General features: G+C 38.0%; 1 protein-coding gene across 1 annotated transcript; it reads right to left on the bottom strand.

The window, feature by feature from the left end:
- Nucleotides 1-2435: 2435 nt before the first annotated feature.
- polr3a (polymerase (RNA) III (DNA directed) polypeptide A) lies at nt 2436-17965 on the bottom strand. Its single transcript, XM_026316181.1, has 31 exons — nt 17762-17965; nt 17217-17352; nt 16717-16854; nt 16064-16235; nt 15798-15952; nt 15282-15521; nt 14780-14942; nt 14354-14490; nt 14166-14269; nt 13917-14058; nt 13461-13601; nt 13273-13342; nt 12812-12939; nt 12592-12730; nt 12209-12373; nt 11827-11999; nt 11208-11319; nt 10310-10428; nt 9792-9929; nt 9140-9310; nt 8219-8332; nt 6855-6941; nt 6592-6674; nt 6254-6424; nt 5744-5837; nt 5528-5620; nt 4279-4443; nt 3297-3461; nt 2954-3085; nt 2732-2864; nt 2436-2641 (listed from the first exon to the last, which is right to left on the bottom strand). Exons 1-31 carry the CDS (start codon nt 17803-17805, stop codon nt 2493-2495), a joined length of 4173 nt encoding a protein of 1390 aa, XP_026171966.1. The 5' UTR covers nt 17806-17965; the 3' UTR covers nt 2436-2492.
- Nucleotides 17966-18347: the final 382 nt, after the last annotated feature.

Here is an 18347-nt window from a genome sequence, read left to right as displayed (position 1 = left end):
ACAGTTAGATTTATTGGACAGAACTGTGTTCTGCACATTTCAAATGGGTTCAGACTGTCACCACTGTGGTATTACAGTACACTGACATATGTCTGTGGAGATTCTCATTCAACCAGGTCATGGTTTATCTGAAGTGCTAAAAGTGGACTGACTAGAACTGAACTTGCTTGAGGTTCTAAATGCTTCACCTCTCATCCAAAAAGCTTCTTCAGGTACACTGGGTTCTGTTTGGTTGCACTGCAAACAGCAAAGGGCAACCACAGAAGACGCTTCTATTTTCATGTCACTGCTACAGTATGTTTGCATTAGTTACAGCAAGCTACTTGTATACAGCATGAAACTCAGTTCAGTTATAAGTATTAAATTAAATGTGTAAATATTTGACTTTTTACTTATCAACTGAACAGTTAGATGAACAGATGACCCTACAAATGCAGCCACTGTATAAAACAGATATGTGGCTCAGCATTTGGAAGAGTTAAATGTACTTTGTTCAGGATTTCAGTTCAGCCTTGTTTAAAGCAAACCCGTAGTAAAACTGAAGTGGCCATTTCACATGAGTAATCAAAAGCAAATGCACTAAATGGATTTGGTAGGGCTGAAACCTTAGGTGATCTCTGGCATCATGGTTTAACTATTTATTTGTGTTTGCTTAACGTTGTCGTGGACTATTTTGTGATGTCTAAACTCAAGTGCATATTATATCTGTGTGTTCAGGCTGTGTAATGTTTAGTAATGGCAGCTTGGCTTTTATTAATGGGTCTTTGCAGGTTGGACTGAATATGAGATTTAAAAACGTTTTTCCCTTTTATTAATATTTTTTTTTTCAAAAACGCAGATCTCTGGATCAGAATACGAGTAAGCTCTGTTTTTGCCTTGTGTCACAAGTATTGTCCTGTGACGACTGGGTGAGTGTTATTTTAGAAATTGTGTAACCTAAGAACAGGATTTTGCAGCAAGTTTTCCATCAAATAAATTGATGTATTACAACTTGTTTCCATATGCACTGAGTTAAAAACAGCTAGACTATCTGACTTAGAAAAAAAAAAAAAAAAACAGTCTAAAAGACAAATCATAAAGAATTGGATTCATAAAATTGTGACACTCTTTGGAAAAATTGGCCAACACCGTTATCTCCTAGATTTCTGGTGCTCATATGCCTAAACTGATTGAAATTGAAATTTAGACTGCCTTTGATAGTATCTGAGGTCAGCAACAGAAATCACTTTGTACAGATTTTCTTATTCATTTATTTCACTATATACATTATTATATGAATTAGCTTCATACAGGATAGAAACTGTCAAAATTCAACTTGATTGAACACCTGCTGGAAAAAAACAAAAACAAACTACTGTACATTCCTGAAGTGAATTTTCACATGCTAATGAAAAGTTCTTTTTGGCAAATGGATACAAAATACTAAAAACAAACAAAAAAAGAAAATTCTTATTCCTCTCAATTTTTTCCCTTAATGTGGCCTTAATAGCTTAGTCCTCAAGACGCACTGATAAAGATAATGCAAACTAAAGGCCAAATTTGAAGTCAGTCTCCTTCATGATTATGCAGCAATCTTTCAGGAGTCTGCTGCACAATGTTTATGTAACTGGGCTATGTTATTACATACAAAACATTGCCAAAAACTTAGAATTAAGTGTTTAGTGCTAAGCCAAATTAAAGGTAAAGGCTGCTAATTTTTTATAGTAGCAGTAATTTTCAGTGCTCCCCTCATAGAGACCAAAACCAGCAAATAGATTTCCTCTCCAAATGATTCATTTCTGTCAATCTGCAACCTGGATAGTTTGTCTTTAAGACCTCTTGTTTTTCAAAAATGATTAAGAACACATCAGTGACACACACCAGTACACTGCAAGACACGTTTCTGTATTCCTAAGTTCAAACCTTAAACCCCCGTATGTGAGAGATCTTTGCTTTTACAGTCTGCTAGTTACCTGCCCTATAAGCAGCATCTCTCTCTGACATGCACAGTTGACTTCAATTCCAGTCTTAAGTTTCTCTAAGAGAGAAACATGTCTCCCAGCACACTAGTGCGTGGCAGTGCTGTGTTTTGTTTTTGAACAACAGGGACCAGCTACAAGACTAATCAGCTAATCTATGCTGCAGATGTTAAATGTGAGAAGAGGCAATTCAATTCTTTAAGTTAAGATTATGTAAAATCTTAAGAGGAAACAGTTTTCCAAGTAAACGTCCAGTATAGCTGTTTAAATCTTTGAGAATACAAAAAAAAAATCTGAATTCTGACATATTCATACTGCCTTTGTAGTCTAATCAACAAAAATGTCATGCCAGCAATAGCAGACATGATCCCATTTTCTGTTAGATCATCAAGAAAGAAATGTGATTCAATCTTTCTATTGGCTGAAAATCTTAAGATATCAGTGTGCAGCAGACCCTTAAAAAAAAAAAAAAAAAAAAAAAAAAAAAAAAAAAAAACAACCAAAAAGTAAACACCTACTGCTTCTTCTTTGATGCTATGTAACGAGGGGTATATGGAAGTCAGGACTGTCAAAAAGGAGAGGCCTTTTAACTGGAGAAGGGTCCTTGTCAGCCTTGTGTAGAAGTTTAAACAGTCCTGTTCCAATGTTCATCGGAATACCCATAATTATGCACTCAGACACACCTGGAAGAATGACAGCACAGGAAATGTTAAAACCCAATTTAGTCACAAAAAGTGAAATTCAGTTTCATTATAGATAAAGCACCAGCTTACCACAAACAGAATCTTTTTGTCCAAAATAGGCAGCATCAAAGAGATGATCAGCTGTTTTCTCGAAGGATGCCAGCATAAGGACACTCTCCTTCATTTTGGCTAAACCAAACCTGGTGATACCCAGTATCTCTCCCTTTACGGACAGAGGACAGCATGCACTCAGGTATAAGACGTCTAACAACACAAGCACAACAAGGACATTTCTTATATCAAGGCTTCTACCTTATAGGACATGAGGTCTGCGAGAAGCATGACGTGACGTCGGTCAATGCTCATTCCGTGGTTCACCATGGTGTACTGAATCTCATTGATGATGGTGGATCTAGCAGCCTCAATACCCAACGTCCTCTCAACCTAGAAATTTACACAGAAAATGAAAGGATAATTCAGGTAATTCTATATTGTACTGCAAACATTTAATATTCACCTAATCAGATATGTGAGCCACCAGCTTCACCTTTTCTTTTTTCTTTTCTTTTTTAAAACAGTGAGGTGCGGAACCAAAACAAACAAGCTCTTAATCCAAGCTGCAGCACCATGGCTTTAAATCTCCCTAGACTCATACCTCGTACGTATTGTTTGAAGTAGTCCTGCTTCCATTCACTCCGTGCGTTGCCATGACAGCTCTCAGATTGTCCCCCTCCACCAGGAGTTTGTACTTGTTCTTGCCGCTCTGTTCATCAATGTGAATGACAGCTCGGGCAACCTCAGGTATTCCTTGAACCACCACCTTCCAAGTGAGAAACAAGAAAAAGTTTTAAGAAAAGTAGAAATTATGCAAATATCTCAAGTCAAAATACTGTTTCTGTGATGCATAGGCCTTTTCAGCCAGATAAAAACTGAACATTGATTCATGTTTATTACTGAAAAATATCTCTGACTACTGATTGAGGAAAATTGTTTTATACTTTGTGTATTAACTAGACATTTACATTAACATTAAAATGAATACAATACATTTTGTCTAACAGTCCAAACCAAATTATATTTAATTTAAATATAAAATTAGGAAAGGCAACAAAACCCCATCTAAGAAGCTGGAACCATCAAATTATGTTTTTCCTTGATTAAAAAAAAAAAAAAAAAGGAAAATGTCAAAATTGTGGTTGAATCTATTTTAACAGGAATAATGAGCTGATTTTAATGTTACAGGCATTCAGGACAGATGAGGAGAGCTGTGTGATCCGTGTTCCTAAGGGTTTTGTTCCTCAGGCAACCTCATTCCCTGTCTTATGTTCTTCAGCCTGGACCATGATGGGACCATGCAGCACAGAAGTTCTTGGTAAAAAAAAAATTTGTTTCATTGTTTCTGTGCTGTTATAAGATATAAATATAAGAATAAGTGATATGAACATGAGAGAAAAAAAAAAAAGAAGGGTGAATGTGCTCAGTCAGGAGACGTGTAAGCCAATACCAGTTATCACTCTGCTAAAGCATATGTTTAAATATGCATGAAACAAAGTCAGGATACAGAAGCCAAACAGTGTTTTCACTGCAAACTTTTTTTTAATTTTTTTTTTTTTAAATGGCACATACCATATTCTCACCTTAGGAAGTTCTTCTTTTAATGATTGCAGCACATAGTACATGGAGCTTTTGCTATTCTCTCGTGGAGACACACACACCACTGCCTCGCCGTGCACAGCAATGTCTCCAGGTTTCACTCGCAATTTAGACATGCAAATGGAGTAACGCACAGTTTCTGCATTTACCTGCAACACAACAAAGAAGTCAATGGCAAGGCTCCCATTGTTACACTTACCAGGCAACACAAAAGGGCCTTGTATAATGCCGCACATAATAAACTAGGGAAAAGAAAATGTAGCTGCTGAAAAAGCAATGGGGCGTCGGCTTTACATGCTCTGCATTGTGTAGCAGAACAAAGACTGCCTATGAGTGCATGTGAGATTACCAACTTGCATAACAGCACTTTGATCTGATCACACAACCTGCAAAGAGGGCAGTACATAAGCACTAAATGAATAATAAGTTTGCGTGGAAAATCTTGTGAACCTGGCTTTTTCTATCCTGATTGGTCTTTACTGATGGCCTGGCTGCCTGTTGATGTCTGTAGAAGCACAGGGTCTGTAAATTGTGCAGGCATTTCTATGTATGTGGCAATCCTACAGTAAAGCAATACCATGTAACTTTTAATGACCAGGTGGTATTTACAGGACTATGTGAAGATAACTCACCTTTCACATTATTAGGATTGGTTTAAGTCAATAGCTTTAAAGGAATAGTTTGACACTTTAGGACATTTTTTTTACTGTCTGGCCTAGAGTTTGATGAAGAGATCTATACCACTCATGTCTGGCAAATCTGAAGTTATCACCAGCAGTTACATAGCTCAGAACAAAGACTACAAACAGGAAACAGCTAGCCTCAGTCTGTCTAAATTAATGTCATTTAACACAGCAAGCAATAGCTATGTTAAGTTTACAATATTGGTTTAATATTAGTTTGTGACCAATATTAACCACCATGAACTACTGGTTAAACCAGACCAAGTGGCAGCCATGCTTGTGAGTTGACTGATTTTAAAATAGTGTAACTTTAAAAGTTACTATGGTTAAGAATAACTTTGGTTCAACTTTGATACTACTGTATTTGAACTATTTTTGTGAGTTGGATAAAAAGAAGTCTTTGTGTCCCAAGATCTCAAGAATTACTTTAGCAAGGTTAACGTTTCAAAAAAGTTGTAACAAAGAGAATTATGCTTTAATGAGTCTAGGTGTGAAAGGGGATAGATCTAAAATGTTCACACTGTCAGCAAAAATAAGAAAGCTGTGGTACCTCCAGTCGCAGAAGCCGTATTCTCTCCAGTGACAACTTCACCAAGATGAAACAATCATCTGGTAGAAAAACCTCTTCTATGTACTCAGAAATCTGTAAAGGACAAGTCAAGTCAAAAAAAAAGCTCCAAACCTCAACTTATTGAAGTATCTGAGTCTCTTTTGAAATGACTCTTTTGTAAGTCAAGTGTCTACAAAATGTTGCAGTTTGGTGTACCTCTCCCAGAAGAGTTTTCTCAATTCTCCCCTTCACCAGCCTGGCAAAGTCAGCGTCATCTTCCACATCCAAATGAGCAGTGATTATAGGGGTGCTGAGTGGAAAGTATATGATTTTTATGTATTAATTACAGCGATGCACAGACAATATCACTTAGCATGGCTCATTCTGCTAAATGCACTAACTCAGCATCTAAGCCAGGGACCTAAACAAGTGATCAACAAATCATGCTTTGCTGAAAGTGGGTTAAACCCTTTTAAGCAACAAAATTTTCTCTTAAAAAAAAAATTAAAAAATGATAATGGCAGCATGTCAAACTGGAGAATTACTTTCATTCAACTGATGATGGAGTGATCATGAATGACTTTGTGCTCTAGCTGGCAGCAATAATTTCCAACTAATTACACAGGAGACATCGAGACAAAGCCTCTGAAAGATCATCTTTTTCTTCTCTGTGAAATGACAGATGAAGTAGGAAAAAAAAAACACTTCTGTAATATCATATCATACCTTATGTTCTTGGAGGCATTGATGATCTCTTTGATGCGAGGCACGCCCAGAGTGATATTCATGGATGCTACACCAGCAAAGTGGAAAGTTTTCAGGGTCATCTGAGTACCAGGCTCTCCGATGCTCTGAGCACACAGGGCCCCTACTGCTGAGCCGGGCTCCATTTGAGCTCTGAAAGCAAGACGAGAAGTAGCTCAGCTGACTCCACTCAATAAACTGACAATCTCAACACTCCTCATTTATAGATACATTTTCGTGTGGAGGGAAAAAACAAGTCACTAGATTAAAAAAAAATAATAATCACAAAATAAGAAAACTTTACAACATTAGTTTTGTACCTCATGTACTTGTCTCTGCACATTTCAAGAAACTTCTCCAGCTGGGTTGGGGTAACGCGGTCAAGTTGATAAAGAACTTTTGGCTGTAATTCAAAATAGAATAGAATTACGTTTCAGAAATATACAGTGGTTGCCAAAAGTATTCAGACCTACTGAATGGCCATTGTAATCTTTTAACAATTAAATATACAACAACAGTGAAGTGTACAAGAAGTGAATGGGTCTGAAGCCACTGCTAGAGCAAAGTGATCCGTGATGTCTACCTCACTGGTGCCATTGTCGTTGATGCCATACTTGTCTCTGGTCTTCTTGATCCTTTCTGAGATGCTCTTAATAAATTTCCTTATCTCCTACAGTTGAAGAAAGAGAATCATTTTCAGAGGTCTATCCCAAGGGCTAATTAACATCTTTCAGAACAAATAACCGTCCAACACACGGCACACTGTCATGCAGTTGTTAGATGTTGTCATAAAAAGGCTGAGTATGGAGAATACAATCTCCCAGTAACTGAATAATTTCTCAAAAAAAAAAAAAAAAAAAAAAAATCGTAATGTCTAAGATTCTTAAGCACATAAAGGTAATAACATGATATAATATAAAGTTTTGTATAATCAAAGTGCAAAACCTACAGGATTATAGAAATTTTTAATCCTTTCCAAATCTCACTGGCACACCATTCTCAATTCAGTTAAAGCACAATCCAGCATGCTTTTGTTCACTATACCTCCAGATACTTCTCTGAGCCTGTGTCAGTTAACTCCTTCACAAAAAAAGGGGGAAGCTGACATTATTTTTCTGTACTGTGAATATTATAAAATATAACTATTTTTCTAAATGAAGCATAATTACCTGTTTCTATCGAATTCTGTCTAAATTCAATAAAGACTGAGCCATATGATACATTTAAATCATTGTGTGAACATAATATCTGGTACAGATGCATTATAGCCACAGGAGGGCTAATGATTTTCTCTATGCACAATTAACCTGTGACAATACCCTCAAAACCTTTACACAAAATTTTGAAAGCTGATTGCCAGTTTTCTGGTTTCCTTCCTTTAAATTATATATTTTTCCTTGATTGTATTCTTGTAGAGACATCCTGCAGCATTTATCGTACTAGAAAATACCACTGTTCTCATCTTGAACATTTCTGCCAATTAAAAGGATAAGGCTGGCAATACACTGTATACAGCTCGTATAGCTTATTACTCTTATATCACTGTTGTGGTGATACACAGCAGTGAACAGCATTGCATTGGGTGACATGTTCTTTAATTATGGTGAAGTGTAGTTTATTTTGAGTTGGTTAGTATCAGAAAAACACCTTTGTACTTAAGATGTTACTCTTGTCTGTAGATAACATTGTGTGCTGTAGCTCTTTATTGTTATGTTGGCTCATAACATATTATCACTGTATTTTTGTAGTTTAGATCATTGTTGTCCACTCATCAGTTACACTTTACTACTTGTATAGCTACTTATGAACCACTTCACCTTAGGAATTCAGTAACTGTTTGTATAACTACCTGTCCACAATGTCAATAAATGTAATAGTTCTGAGCCTTCCTGCTCTTCTTAACAAAATAGAACTTTAATAGAAACCGTCATGCTGTAATGTGGTTACCTCCAAGAAGCTTTCTCTGCAGCACAAAAAGTCAGCTCTCTTCATGATAGCATCTGCAGTGAGGACCAGCTCATTTTGACTGAGCGCAGGCTCGTCCGGGCAAGCATAAACAGCCTGTGGGGTGGGGGGGTGAGATAATTAGGACCAAACATGGGACAAGCACTTACTCATTCACTGCCCAATGACGGTTTCAGCTAGCTGCTCCTCTGTGCATCTGAAATTACAGCAAATTCAAAGAAAAATGTCCTACTGAGTAGAACATACAAGTTCTTTCTAACCTCCATACAGTGGCTGGTACTCACATATAAATCACTACCTTTTGGTCTTGATCTCTTGATCGATGGCTGTAACCATCTGAGTATCAAGTGATAAAGCATAAATAGATGGTAGATAGAGACAGACAATAACTTTGTCTTACTATGATCAACCTTCTTTATTATTCTGTTTTTCTCTTTTATGCTCTATATTGTCTCAGATGTGTCATTTAGGAAAAATGATTTATCTTGCCAATAACAGAACTAACTAATCAAATTACTAAGCCAGCTAGAGCGCTTTGCTGCAGAGATAATCCATTTAAAACTCCTTGTAATTTTATTCAATTAACTGATTCATCAGTAAATAATAAATTTGCTGTACTTTTCACTATTTAACTCCTTTGTCTTTGCACACAAGCAGCCTCTTTGTTAATGAGCTGTCTCTGTGGCTGGCAATAGGCTGTTCTCTGTGAGACAATACTCCCACTCGTGTTTGTTCTCCCAGAGCCAATAGTACGTGACAGAGCTTGGTTTGGCTTTTTCAGTGACACAACTGTCCTTTGTATTTTGTGTAACCGATTAGTGCTTAAACAATTGCATAGACCATCCTAAGAGGAAAGTAATGATGCCAAGTTAAGACCATAAACTCTGCTCTGATTTAACTCACCCGAATATTGTCTAGGACTCTCTTAAACTCCAGCGGCTCATCCTTTCCCTCCATTGCAGCAGGGTCCAGACCATCGCCACCATAAATAAACTGAATAATGTCACCAGTGGAGCTGCGTACTGTTAGGTCGTACTGCGAGCACAAATCCTCCAGGGACTTCACCAGTCGTCTCTATCCAAACACCAGTAGGAACACAAAAAAATATTGTAGACAAACACAAAAGAAGAAATGAGTACACTACCTGGGCTAACCAGAAACTCTACTCTCAGCCCAAGTACTCTATATATATATATATATATATATATATATATATATGAGGAAATCTATCCCCATTCAGTACCATGTACTTGGTACTTTTGATTCATTTTTTTCCAAAGTAGACTTGAGATTATAAATATTAACATTTAGAATAAGTAATTCAAAAAAAAAGTTATAGATCAACAGCCTATTGGCTCCAAACAAACAGTTTGTGTGGCACCCAAGCTCATACTTTCATAAATACAAAAAGTGGTATAAATGCATACCATATTTTCTGGACTAACAATACAGGCCTTTAAGGATACCACAGCTAGACACAATCACATTCAGCCACGTGACATTATAAAAGCAATAGGAGTGAGTTCAGGGGAAAAATATAATCCTCAAGCAATACCTGCATGTAGCCAGTCTCTGCAGTTTTCACAGCAGTGTCCACCAGACCCTCCCTACCAGCCATTGTGTGGAAGAAGAATTCAGTGGGGGTCAGGCCAGAATAGAAGCTATCAGCTACAAAGCCTTTAGCCGCAGGCAGCTGAAGAAAAATCATTAAGTCATTTAGGAGGCTTCTGAGCATTCTAAACACATGCAAAATGTGCCCACTGTTGTTGCTGTTGTCAACTTTTAATGTTTTATCCTGCTGGTTTTTATTCTTCTACTGAAGAAACAGAAACATCAGCAGAGACACTACAGTAATAACTGGTGCCGATGCTTCCTTTAGGTTTAGCTTATCCCAGACTGGGATGCATAAGAACTGTGGAAAATAATGTTGCTGCAATTCAGCACAGATGAGTCTGTGTGACACTTTGCACTATGTTGTTACATTTGTCAGAGCTCAAAAAACCCACTTAATATCCAAACAAAGTCAGAGAACAGTGTGCATGAGGAAAATAATTAAAACAAGCCGAATCTTACTTTCGAGTGCTTTTCAAAGTGAGGGAGGGAGCGATTTTCAAAACCATCAGGTACTCGAGAGCCACTTATGGCCTGCTGGCCCACACAAGCAATCATCTGAGAGATATTAATAAAGGATCCTATGTGTATACAAAACAGATAGATGAAGACACAAACAAGAACATTAATTATAATGAAAATAGAATCAATAATTATTGAAAATAAGGCTATGAGACTTACACAACTGCTTGAAACATGATGATGTATTATCAGGGCTGAACTGCATGATTTTTCAAAGATATTTTTTGTTTTGGTTTTACCTAACTCCTAACTAAACTTCTGTGTCAACCCTGACCACTAAAATTAGAAGTTTGCATTATTTCATCTCATTTGCTCCCTTTGAAAAGATCTTTTGTCCTGGCAGCTGGTGACACATTTTTAGTCCTTAGTCTACTGTACCGTGATAACTACTGTTCTTTCAGGGCAAAGGTGTGTGTGTTCTCGCTGACTGTGAGGCAGAAGTGATTTCTTGCTCTCTTTCAAACAGTTATTTCAATGCCTTGCTATAGGGAAGGTTATCAGAACACAGGGGTAGGCAAAAAGTGCAGTGCAGTTCTCTTTGAACAAGAGTCATAAAGCAAATTTTCCTGTGATCATTTCCAGAAATAATTCTTTGTTAAAAAACAGTGTTCGCATTATGATGTCTGTAAGTATTTTTTTTCTCCTATTTGTATGTGGGATTGTTGATAAAACTAAATCAAACTGATCAGGTCACATGAATCCTAAAACCTCTGGAGCCCCTACTTCTGTTGTGGTTTTCCGATCCATTTCTTCTATATTCACCAAAAAGGATATTCATTCAAGAAAATATGGAATCATAAATCAAATCTTTTATAAGTTTCTTTTCCAATGACCTTACCTTTGGAACCACAAAGAGCCATGATCAGAGGGCTGTTGCTCTTGTCGAGCTCTCTGAGGCAGGCACTGCCAGCTCTGTCTCTAATGACAGACAGCTCTTTCAGGATGAGAGCCTATTAACACACACAACAAACAGAACCTTGGCAGCTGACAAGCAAACATATAATATAGCAAAGGCCAAACCACCCAAAACACACTGTGTCCTTGAGCATATTTAGAAACTTTTGAGACAACAACACTTGAATACTCCTTTTGAAATCTCCCTTTAAGACTATTTTCAGTAAGCGCCATAGGAAATCATTCATATCGCTCAACCTTCTGTTCAATCTCTGCAATGACACTGAATCTCAGCTTTCAGGGCATACATAGGGTAGAAATGGACTAATGAAAGTAAACAGGACATTACCTGATGGTACATCTACAGCATAAATTGGTCATACTTGATTACACTGTGTAAGCTACTATTCTGTCATATAATGGAGTTTGAAAGAGCTTCAGTGTGGTTCAGTATGAATGTGGCTGATTTAGCAAGAAGTAGCATTGAAGAGCCAGATTACCAATGTGCAAATTTACTTGAATGCTAACATTTTTCATGAATGAACATATGCTGTCCCATCTACCTCCAGAGTCTCCTCTGCTGTGCAGCCTGGCTGCTGCTGCAATTTTCCCGTCTGCAGAGCTTCAATATATTCATCGCACTTCCCGTAGCCATCATCCAGCAGGTCCTGTTTGGCTTTCAGCAGACCCTGGCCAGGTGTCACGTCACCAATACCGATAGAAAAGCCTCTGTTGGCTGAAAGTCAAGGGTTTAAAAAAAAAAAAGGTAAATTTAATATCACTACGTATATTATTCAGTACTTAGAACTATTTGGTGTTGATTAAGCACTTAAAATTACTATGTTTTCTAAGGTTATTTTGCCAAAGCTCAACAATTTTCTCAATATCTCAATTTTCAGAGCAAAACTAAATATTTTGGTTGTGAAAATCCTGAAGACCACCTACAGAGATACACTGGTGCGAGTCTTGCGAGGCGGGACATGGCGTTAGCAGCCTCCAGCTGACCCCAGTCCCTCAGCAGGATGTAGAAAATGTTGTTCTTGGATCCAGATCCCAGTGTGCCCTTGTCCATGCTGCCACACATCAGCTCACTGTTGTGGATCGCCACGACTGGGTATGTGACCAAAAAAAAAAAAAAAAAAAAAACAATTGATAGAAACACGACCAAGGTGATGGGGTGCTTGAGAGGCGGACATGTTGCATTTTTGCTAAAAGCAACTATTCTGGCGTGACTTATAAAAAAAAAAAAAAAACTAACATAATCAAGATTTTGTTTTAAACATTTTACTTTGATATACTTTGTGGATGTTTTTACACAAGAAACTCACATGAGTCATTGTAACAGAGATCCTCTCCCTTGCCACAGTACTGTTTGCCCTTGGTCCGCAGATTGGCTTTGACTGGACATTCCTTACTCGGCTTCAGAATGAGGCTGAAGATCTGCTTGCCCGTCCACAAAGCCATGGGCTGATGGGGACAGAGAGAAATATTAGAGGCAAGTGACAAAAACAGACGTTGTGTAGGTCTCAGCAGAGTGGAACACTGTACCTTCATAATAGCAGGACGGGGAAGAGAGACACGGATTTTCTCATCTTTGCCCACAAGAATTGATGCAAGTATCTGACAGGCTTTTGCTCTGTCAAAGAAGGTGTCCTTCAGTGTCAAGAGATAGGCCCCTAGAAGGTAGACATATACTCTTAAATGAACGGCAATTAAAGCCTATTTTCAAATATGGCTAACGTGCTCCCGAACCAAGTAGACCATGATTACTTAATACATATTGATTTTTCAGACATTTAAAGAGGTGTTTTGTGTTATAAGGATTTTATTACATCTTTAGTGGTTTATTTACCACAGGAAATAGCTTCTCCAGGTATATGCATGTGCTGTAAATTGCAGTTTTCCTTTTATCAGTGACCACTGTTCTCTGCTGGTAACTTAAAAGCACTTGGAGCGTCACATCATACAACAAGGTACTGTAATTGGCTGCCGCACATCATGGCACTGACCTGTCAGAAAGTCCTGAATAGCAGCAATCAGAGGTTCGCCATTTCTTGGAGTGACAAGATTCGCTTTTGTCTGGAAGAAAAGATAATTTGTGTCCAATGCAGTTCCCAGAGACCGCTTTTCACTGCTGGACATCAACACTGAAATGCGCATACATGCTATAGACCATGTGTAGTGTAACGATACATACCCCCATCAGGATCAGAGCCTCAGCTTTGGCTTCTTCAGTCTGAGGCAGATGGAGGTTCATTTCATCCCCATCAAAGTCAGCGTTGTACGGGGTGCACACACACTCATTGAACCGAAATGTCCTGTGCGGTTTGACTCTGGCCTGTTAATTTAAGAAGCATAAAAATAAATGTCATACATGAAGTAGCCATTTACTTTATGGCTACATGATCAAAATAAAGTAAAATTAAAACTATTTCAAACTTTGGTTTAACCCCAATGTTCATAACTCACTGAAACAACAACACATTAAATCATTTAGTTTGGTTGACAGACTGACACACATTTTTTAGTAGTATGCAAATTATTGTAACATCTGTTTGGAACAAATTACTAGACAAATTTCTATCAAAGTCACCTCCTCTACTATTGTTCAATTGGAGTAAAAGTTTAACTTTTAATCAAAAACTAAACATACAATGTGGGCCATGATACTGAGTTTGTGCAGAGAGGGCTGTCGATTGAAGAGGACAATGTCTCCATCTATCAGGTGCCTTTCCACCACATCACCAAATCTCAGTTCCTGAGCAATCTTCTCACGATTTCCGTATTTCAAAAACCTGACAGTAAAGCAAAGATTGAGTTTTGGTTGTGAAACAGGAAAAATATATAAGGAAAAATTTGTTTTAAATGGGTCTCAATTTGTGTAAGGAGCAGCCAGCTTTACCGTTTTATCTTTGTGTGACAGTTCTGAATAAAGTTGGCTCCGGGATGAATTTCAGGACCGTTGCGAACAAGTTTCCTCATTAGCTCCAGATTTGCTTTGTTTACCTATGACAAGATACCAAATTTAGTTCAGTTCTAACGGGAAGTGGTTGTTTGATGTATCTGTTGCAGCTGTGGAGCAGGCCTTACCCTCTCTGGATACGTCAGGATTTTGGCCACATGCACGGGGACAGCCACCTCATCGATCCTCAGGTTTGGGTCGGGAGAAATGACAGTTCTGCCAGAGAAGTCCACTCTTTTCCCTGAGAGGTTTCCTCTGAATCGACCTGAGTTATCACAGTAAATAAAGCTTCATGTATGCTCAAAAACTGCTCTTTAATGAATGTTTCATAAAGTACTAGAATACTTGATTAAGACTGATAACTGGTAAACATATTTTTTTAGAAAAATGTTGATTAGTTACTTCAGCGGGTAAATAATGATCCTAGCAGGATCTTAATGATTACTATATCTTTCACTTTGACAAGATTATTTGTACAGCCCCTTTCAACAATAGGCCAACATGAAGTGCTTTACGCAGAACAGGACATTTAGTTAATTATGTATACACTCCACCTTGTTTCCCCTTCAGTCTCTGCACAAAGCCTCGGGTCCATTTCTTAGGTGCCATGTTGAGGGGGATGCCAGAAAGCTCGCTGTTAATGTAAAGGGCACACTGCAGCTGTAGGAAGTCCCAGTCCTCCATGATCATCTGGGTTTTTGCACCTGTCATACGATGCTGAATGATAAAAGAATTTGATAATATGAGCTATGTTCATGAAAAACAAAACAGCTGGTAACTGCATTTAGGACATTTTCATGTTACAAGTCATTTGACAACAAACCAGGGCAGCTTTTGGGGGTGTTTGAATTTACACAGTAAGCCCCTTTACAAAGCAGTCCAACTCAGAAGGCTTTAAGTTATCACTAGCCACCACAGATCATTATTTGTAAAGTAGATTCATCCATCAGTGTAAAGTTCACTGCCTTCAAACTACAGGCCCAAGCTTTATAGGTCCCTGCATATACCCCACACTGGATAAAGGGTAATAAGACACTTTCACTGACAAATAGTAACCTTTTTGATGACATCGTTGAGGAAGATTATTTCTGTGAGCTTCATGGTGAGGTCGTCCTCATTAGTGCCCGACTTCAGGTCACTGACCACAGAGGGGCGTATACACAGGGGAGGTACCAGGAGGCGCGTGAGAATTAAGTCTGCAGGTTTCCCTGCCTCAGGATTCATCAGCAGCAAGGGGATGTCTTCTTGAGGAATCCTCTTTAGCAAGTTCATTACCACCAGAGGGTTCAGGTTTTCCTAAAGAACAAATAAGTAATACTGCTCATGTCCAGATTTTATAGTCTGAGGAATATAATTATGACTTTTTTTTTTGTCATTTAGTAAAATAAGTCAAAGTTTTTAATTAATTAGTTTTTGGTGTTGCTATAAAATAGCAATTTATTTCTGATTTAGAAGAAAACATTAAGAACTTATTTGTGATTGAGGTTTCATAACCAACCCATTTCTGAGGTCCTTTTTTCATTCCGAGCAGGTTTATCACACCAACAGTGTGAAAGGGTGTATAAGATTCACCTGTGCTCTGGTCAGAAGAGGCTCCACCATTTTGTTGTGCTCAATGGCAATATCAAAGGACTGCAGGAAGTCTGACACAAAAGGATCCACCACCTTCTTGGTCGTTTTGTATTTCTCGTGGATGATCTTAAGCAGGCCGCACTTTTTCACTGGCCCTTAAAAGTAAAAGTGACATAGGAATCAGCTTTTGCATTAATCCCATCAGGATGGCTGGCACAAAAAAAAAAAACTAAGTAAATATCACAACTGCAAATCTCTATTTTCACCATTGAAGGCTGAACAATTCAAACAGATTGTCCTTTTGCGGCATTTATCAGAGATCTTCTTTTTCAACCCTCGTTTCTGGAGATAGGCTAGATTCGGCCTCTTCAAGTAATCCATGAACTGCTGTTTCTCTTCCTTTGTCAGCATTATGCTTGAACACGTTTTGCAAATCATCTGGAAACATGATAAAATACCACATTAAAGTCCTCATATTGTTAATGGTAAAATTATGGTTGCAGTGTTTTATAAACGATGATTTAATATGCATGTGAGTTAAAACTATAATAAGAGTTTGATTTATTTAGCTGGTTTTTTAAGGACACTGGAAAGATTAATCAAGAATTTTTAAAAACAGTATATTCTACCAGTTTCTAATTTTGATACTCTGGTGACACCTAAAGGAAAAAAAAAAATATATGTCTGCTTTACTGCATTCCATATGAGGTATCTTGTTCAAGGTAATTTAGTAGTATCAAGGCCTGAACTGTCACAATGTGCAAAATGAGCGTAAGGGCTTATCTCCATATTGATTATGTTAACAGTTTACTGTTTCCCAAAAGGTTTGAGTCTCCAAATGACTCAACTATATAGTTTTCTAATAACATGTAAAATTTGTATGATTTGTTATGTGCTTTAATAACCACATCAGACTTGCCTGTAAGATTCCTATGATGGCTTTGAAATAACCAACATGAAAACATGGCAGCTCCAGATCCAGATAACCATAATGTCCCAGACATTCTGCCAAATTCTTCCCACAGGTTAAACATGGCCTGTCTTTCTCACTGGTGCCCTGCAGGAAACGTGATATCGGAGGAATGAGCCTGCAGCATGAGGACGGATTACGGCTACAGTACGTTATTCTTCTTAAATTCATGCATACAACTCATTCATGTTCAACCCTAGGCATTTATGAAGACATCATGCAGTTGAACTTACTGCAAAATTTATAAACACATAAAATCTCTAGCAGCATAAAGGAATATGTGCTAATGCTACATTAGTTCTATTAAAATAGGTTTAGGTGAGATTATCTTGACAAACAGTCAAACTGAACCAAAATACAGAGCTTGTTAATAATGGCTCCAACTCACAGACTGAAAAATACACAGGTTTTCTTGTGTCACTGTGAATAAAGGTAAATAAATAGTCTACCATACGGTGGTCCAACACTCCATAGGGCAGTGGAGTGTGTTTGGTGTCTTGGCTGTACAGGTTCTTACTGACCACCTGGATGTGGGCCTGCTGGCGCATCTGCTCAGCTGATTTCATCCCAAAGCAGATGTGGCTTCTGTGAAAATACAAGCAGCAAAATATGAGTCTAATGTTTCCTTTCCTGTAATAGCAGCAGCTTAGACACAGTATATATAATGAGAAGTAAACAGGACCTCGTTTTAAAAGTTGGCTCTTATTTAAATGGCCTTATGTAATAACATGTTAATGAAATAAAACAGTTCTCAACTCACCGCCTGAGTCAGGGTAGCTAGGTTAGCTAACTACTGTTAACTCAGGTGTCAGGACGACAGCTAACTAGTGAACACAGTCACCACTGAATCATTTAAAACGTTAATGGGGTCAATGATGATTTTTATTACATTAAGCTAATAAACGACTGTGACTATTAGCCACATTGCAAACTGACTGACACCGGCTAATCGGCAAGCTAACAAGCGAGAAGTGTTCCTGTCTGTCATACTCACATTTTTTGGGCCACATCTGTCTCTCTGAACTGCTCCTTCACCATTTTAGCCGCTTCTTCCAACCCGATAACAACACGACTAACAATCTGTTATCCTGTCCTCATCCCAGCAGGCCAGCCTTTAACCAGCACGCTGACACTTCACAGTCCCATGTTGTAGAATAGCTAGCAGCAGCATGCGATGTGTTGATAGCATGTGAAGAACTGCAGCGCTGCCTTCAGGGGTCGTTGGGAATCTAGGGATTTTTCACCTTAAAAAGTCTGCCAACTTTTCGACTACTTAAGGAGCATGGAGGAAAGTAGTGTGGCGTGTCAACGAATGGTAAGTATTCATTTTTGAACAGTAAAATATAACATGAACTGATAAGTACAGTCGTCACTAAAATAAACATGCTGACTTTCAATCAGCTGACCAGTGAGTAATGTTATCGTGTCACCTAGTGTGGTATTTATTTACACACCCCCACAGAGAAGCCTGTGCTGAAACATAAATTCATAGTTATCACTGGCCCTAATAGTTACTATAAATTAACTTTTTGTGGAAATAAACAATGAATTAAAATACAGAATTAGAAGAAACACTAAAT

This window comes from Mastacembelus armatus, chromosome 19 (assembly GCF_900324485.2).
Source record: "Mastacembelus armatus chromosome 19, fMasArm1.2, whole genome shotgun sequence".
In the NCBI taxonomy this organism is placed as follows: domain Eukaryota; kingdom Metazoa; phylum Chordata; class Actinopteri; order Synbranchiformes; family Mastacembelidae; genus Mastacembelus; species Mastacembelus armatus.
Note: the sequence above shows the minus strand (reverse complement) of the source record. Positions and strands in the feature narration are given on the sequence as shown.

Coding starts and splice junctions, on each gene's coding strand:
- polr3a (XM_026316181.1), bottom strand. CDS start 17,805: ATGGTGAAGGAGCAGTTCAGAGAGACAGATGTGGCCCAAAAAAT. Junction 14,059..14,165: donor TGTCACACAAAGATAAAACG/GTAAAGCTGGCT, acceptor CTTTACTGTCAG/GTTTTTGAAATACGGAAATC. Junction 3,086..3,296: donor CTTCAAACAATACGTACGAG/GTATGAGTCTAG, acceptor GTAAATTTCTAG/GTTGAGAGGACGTTGGGTAT.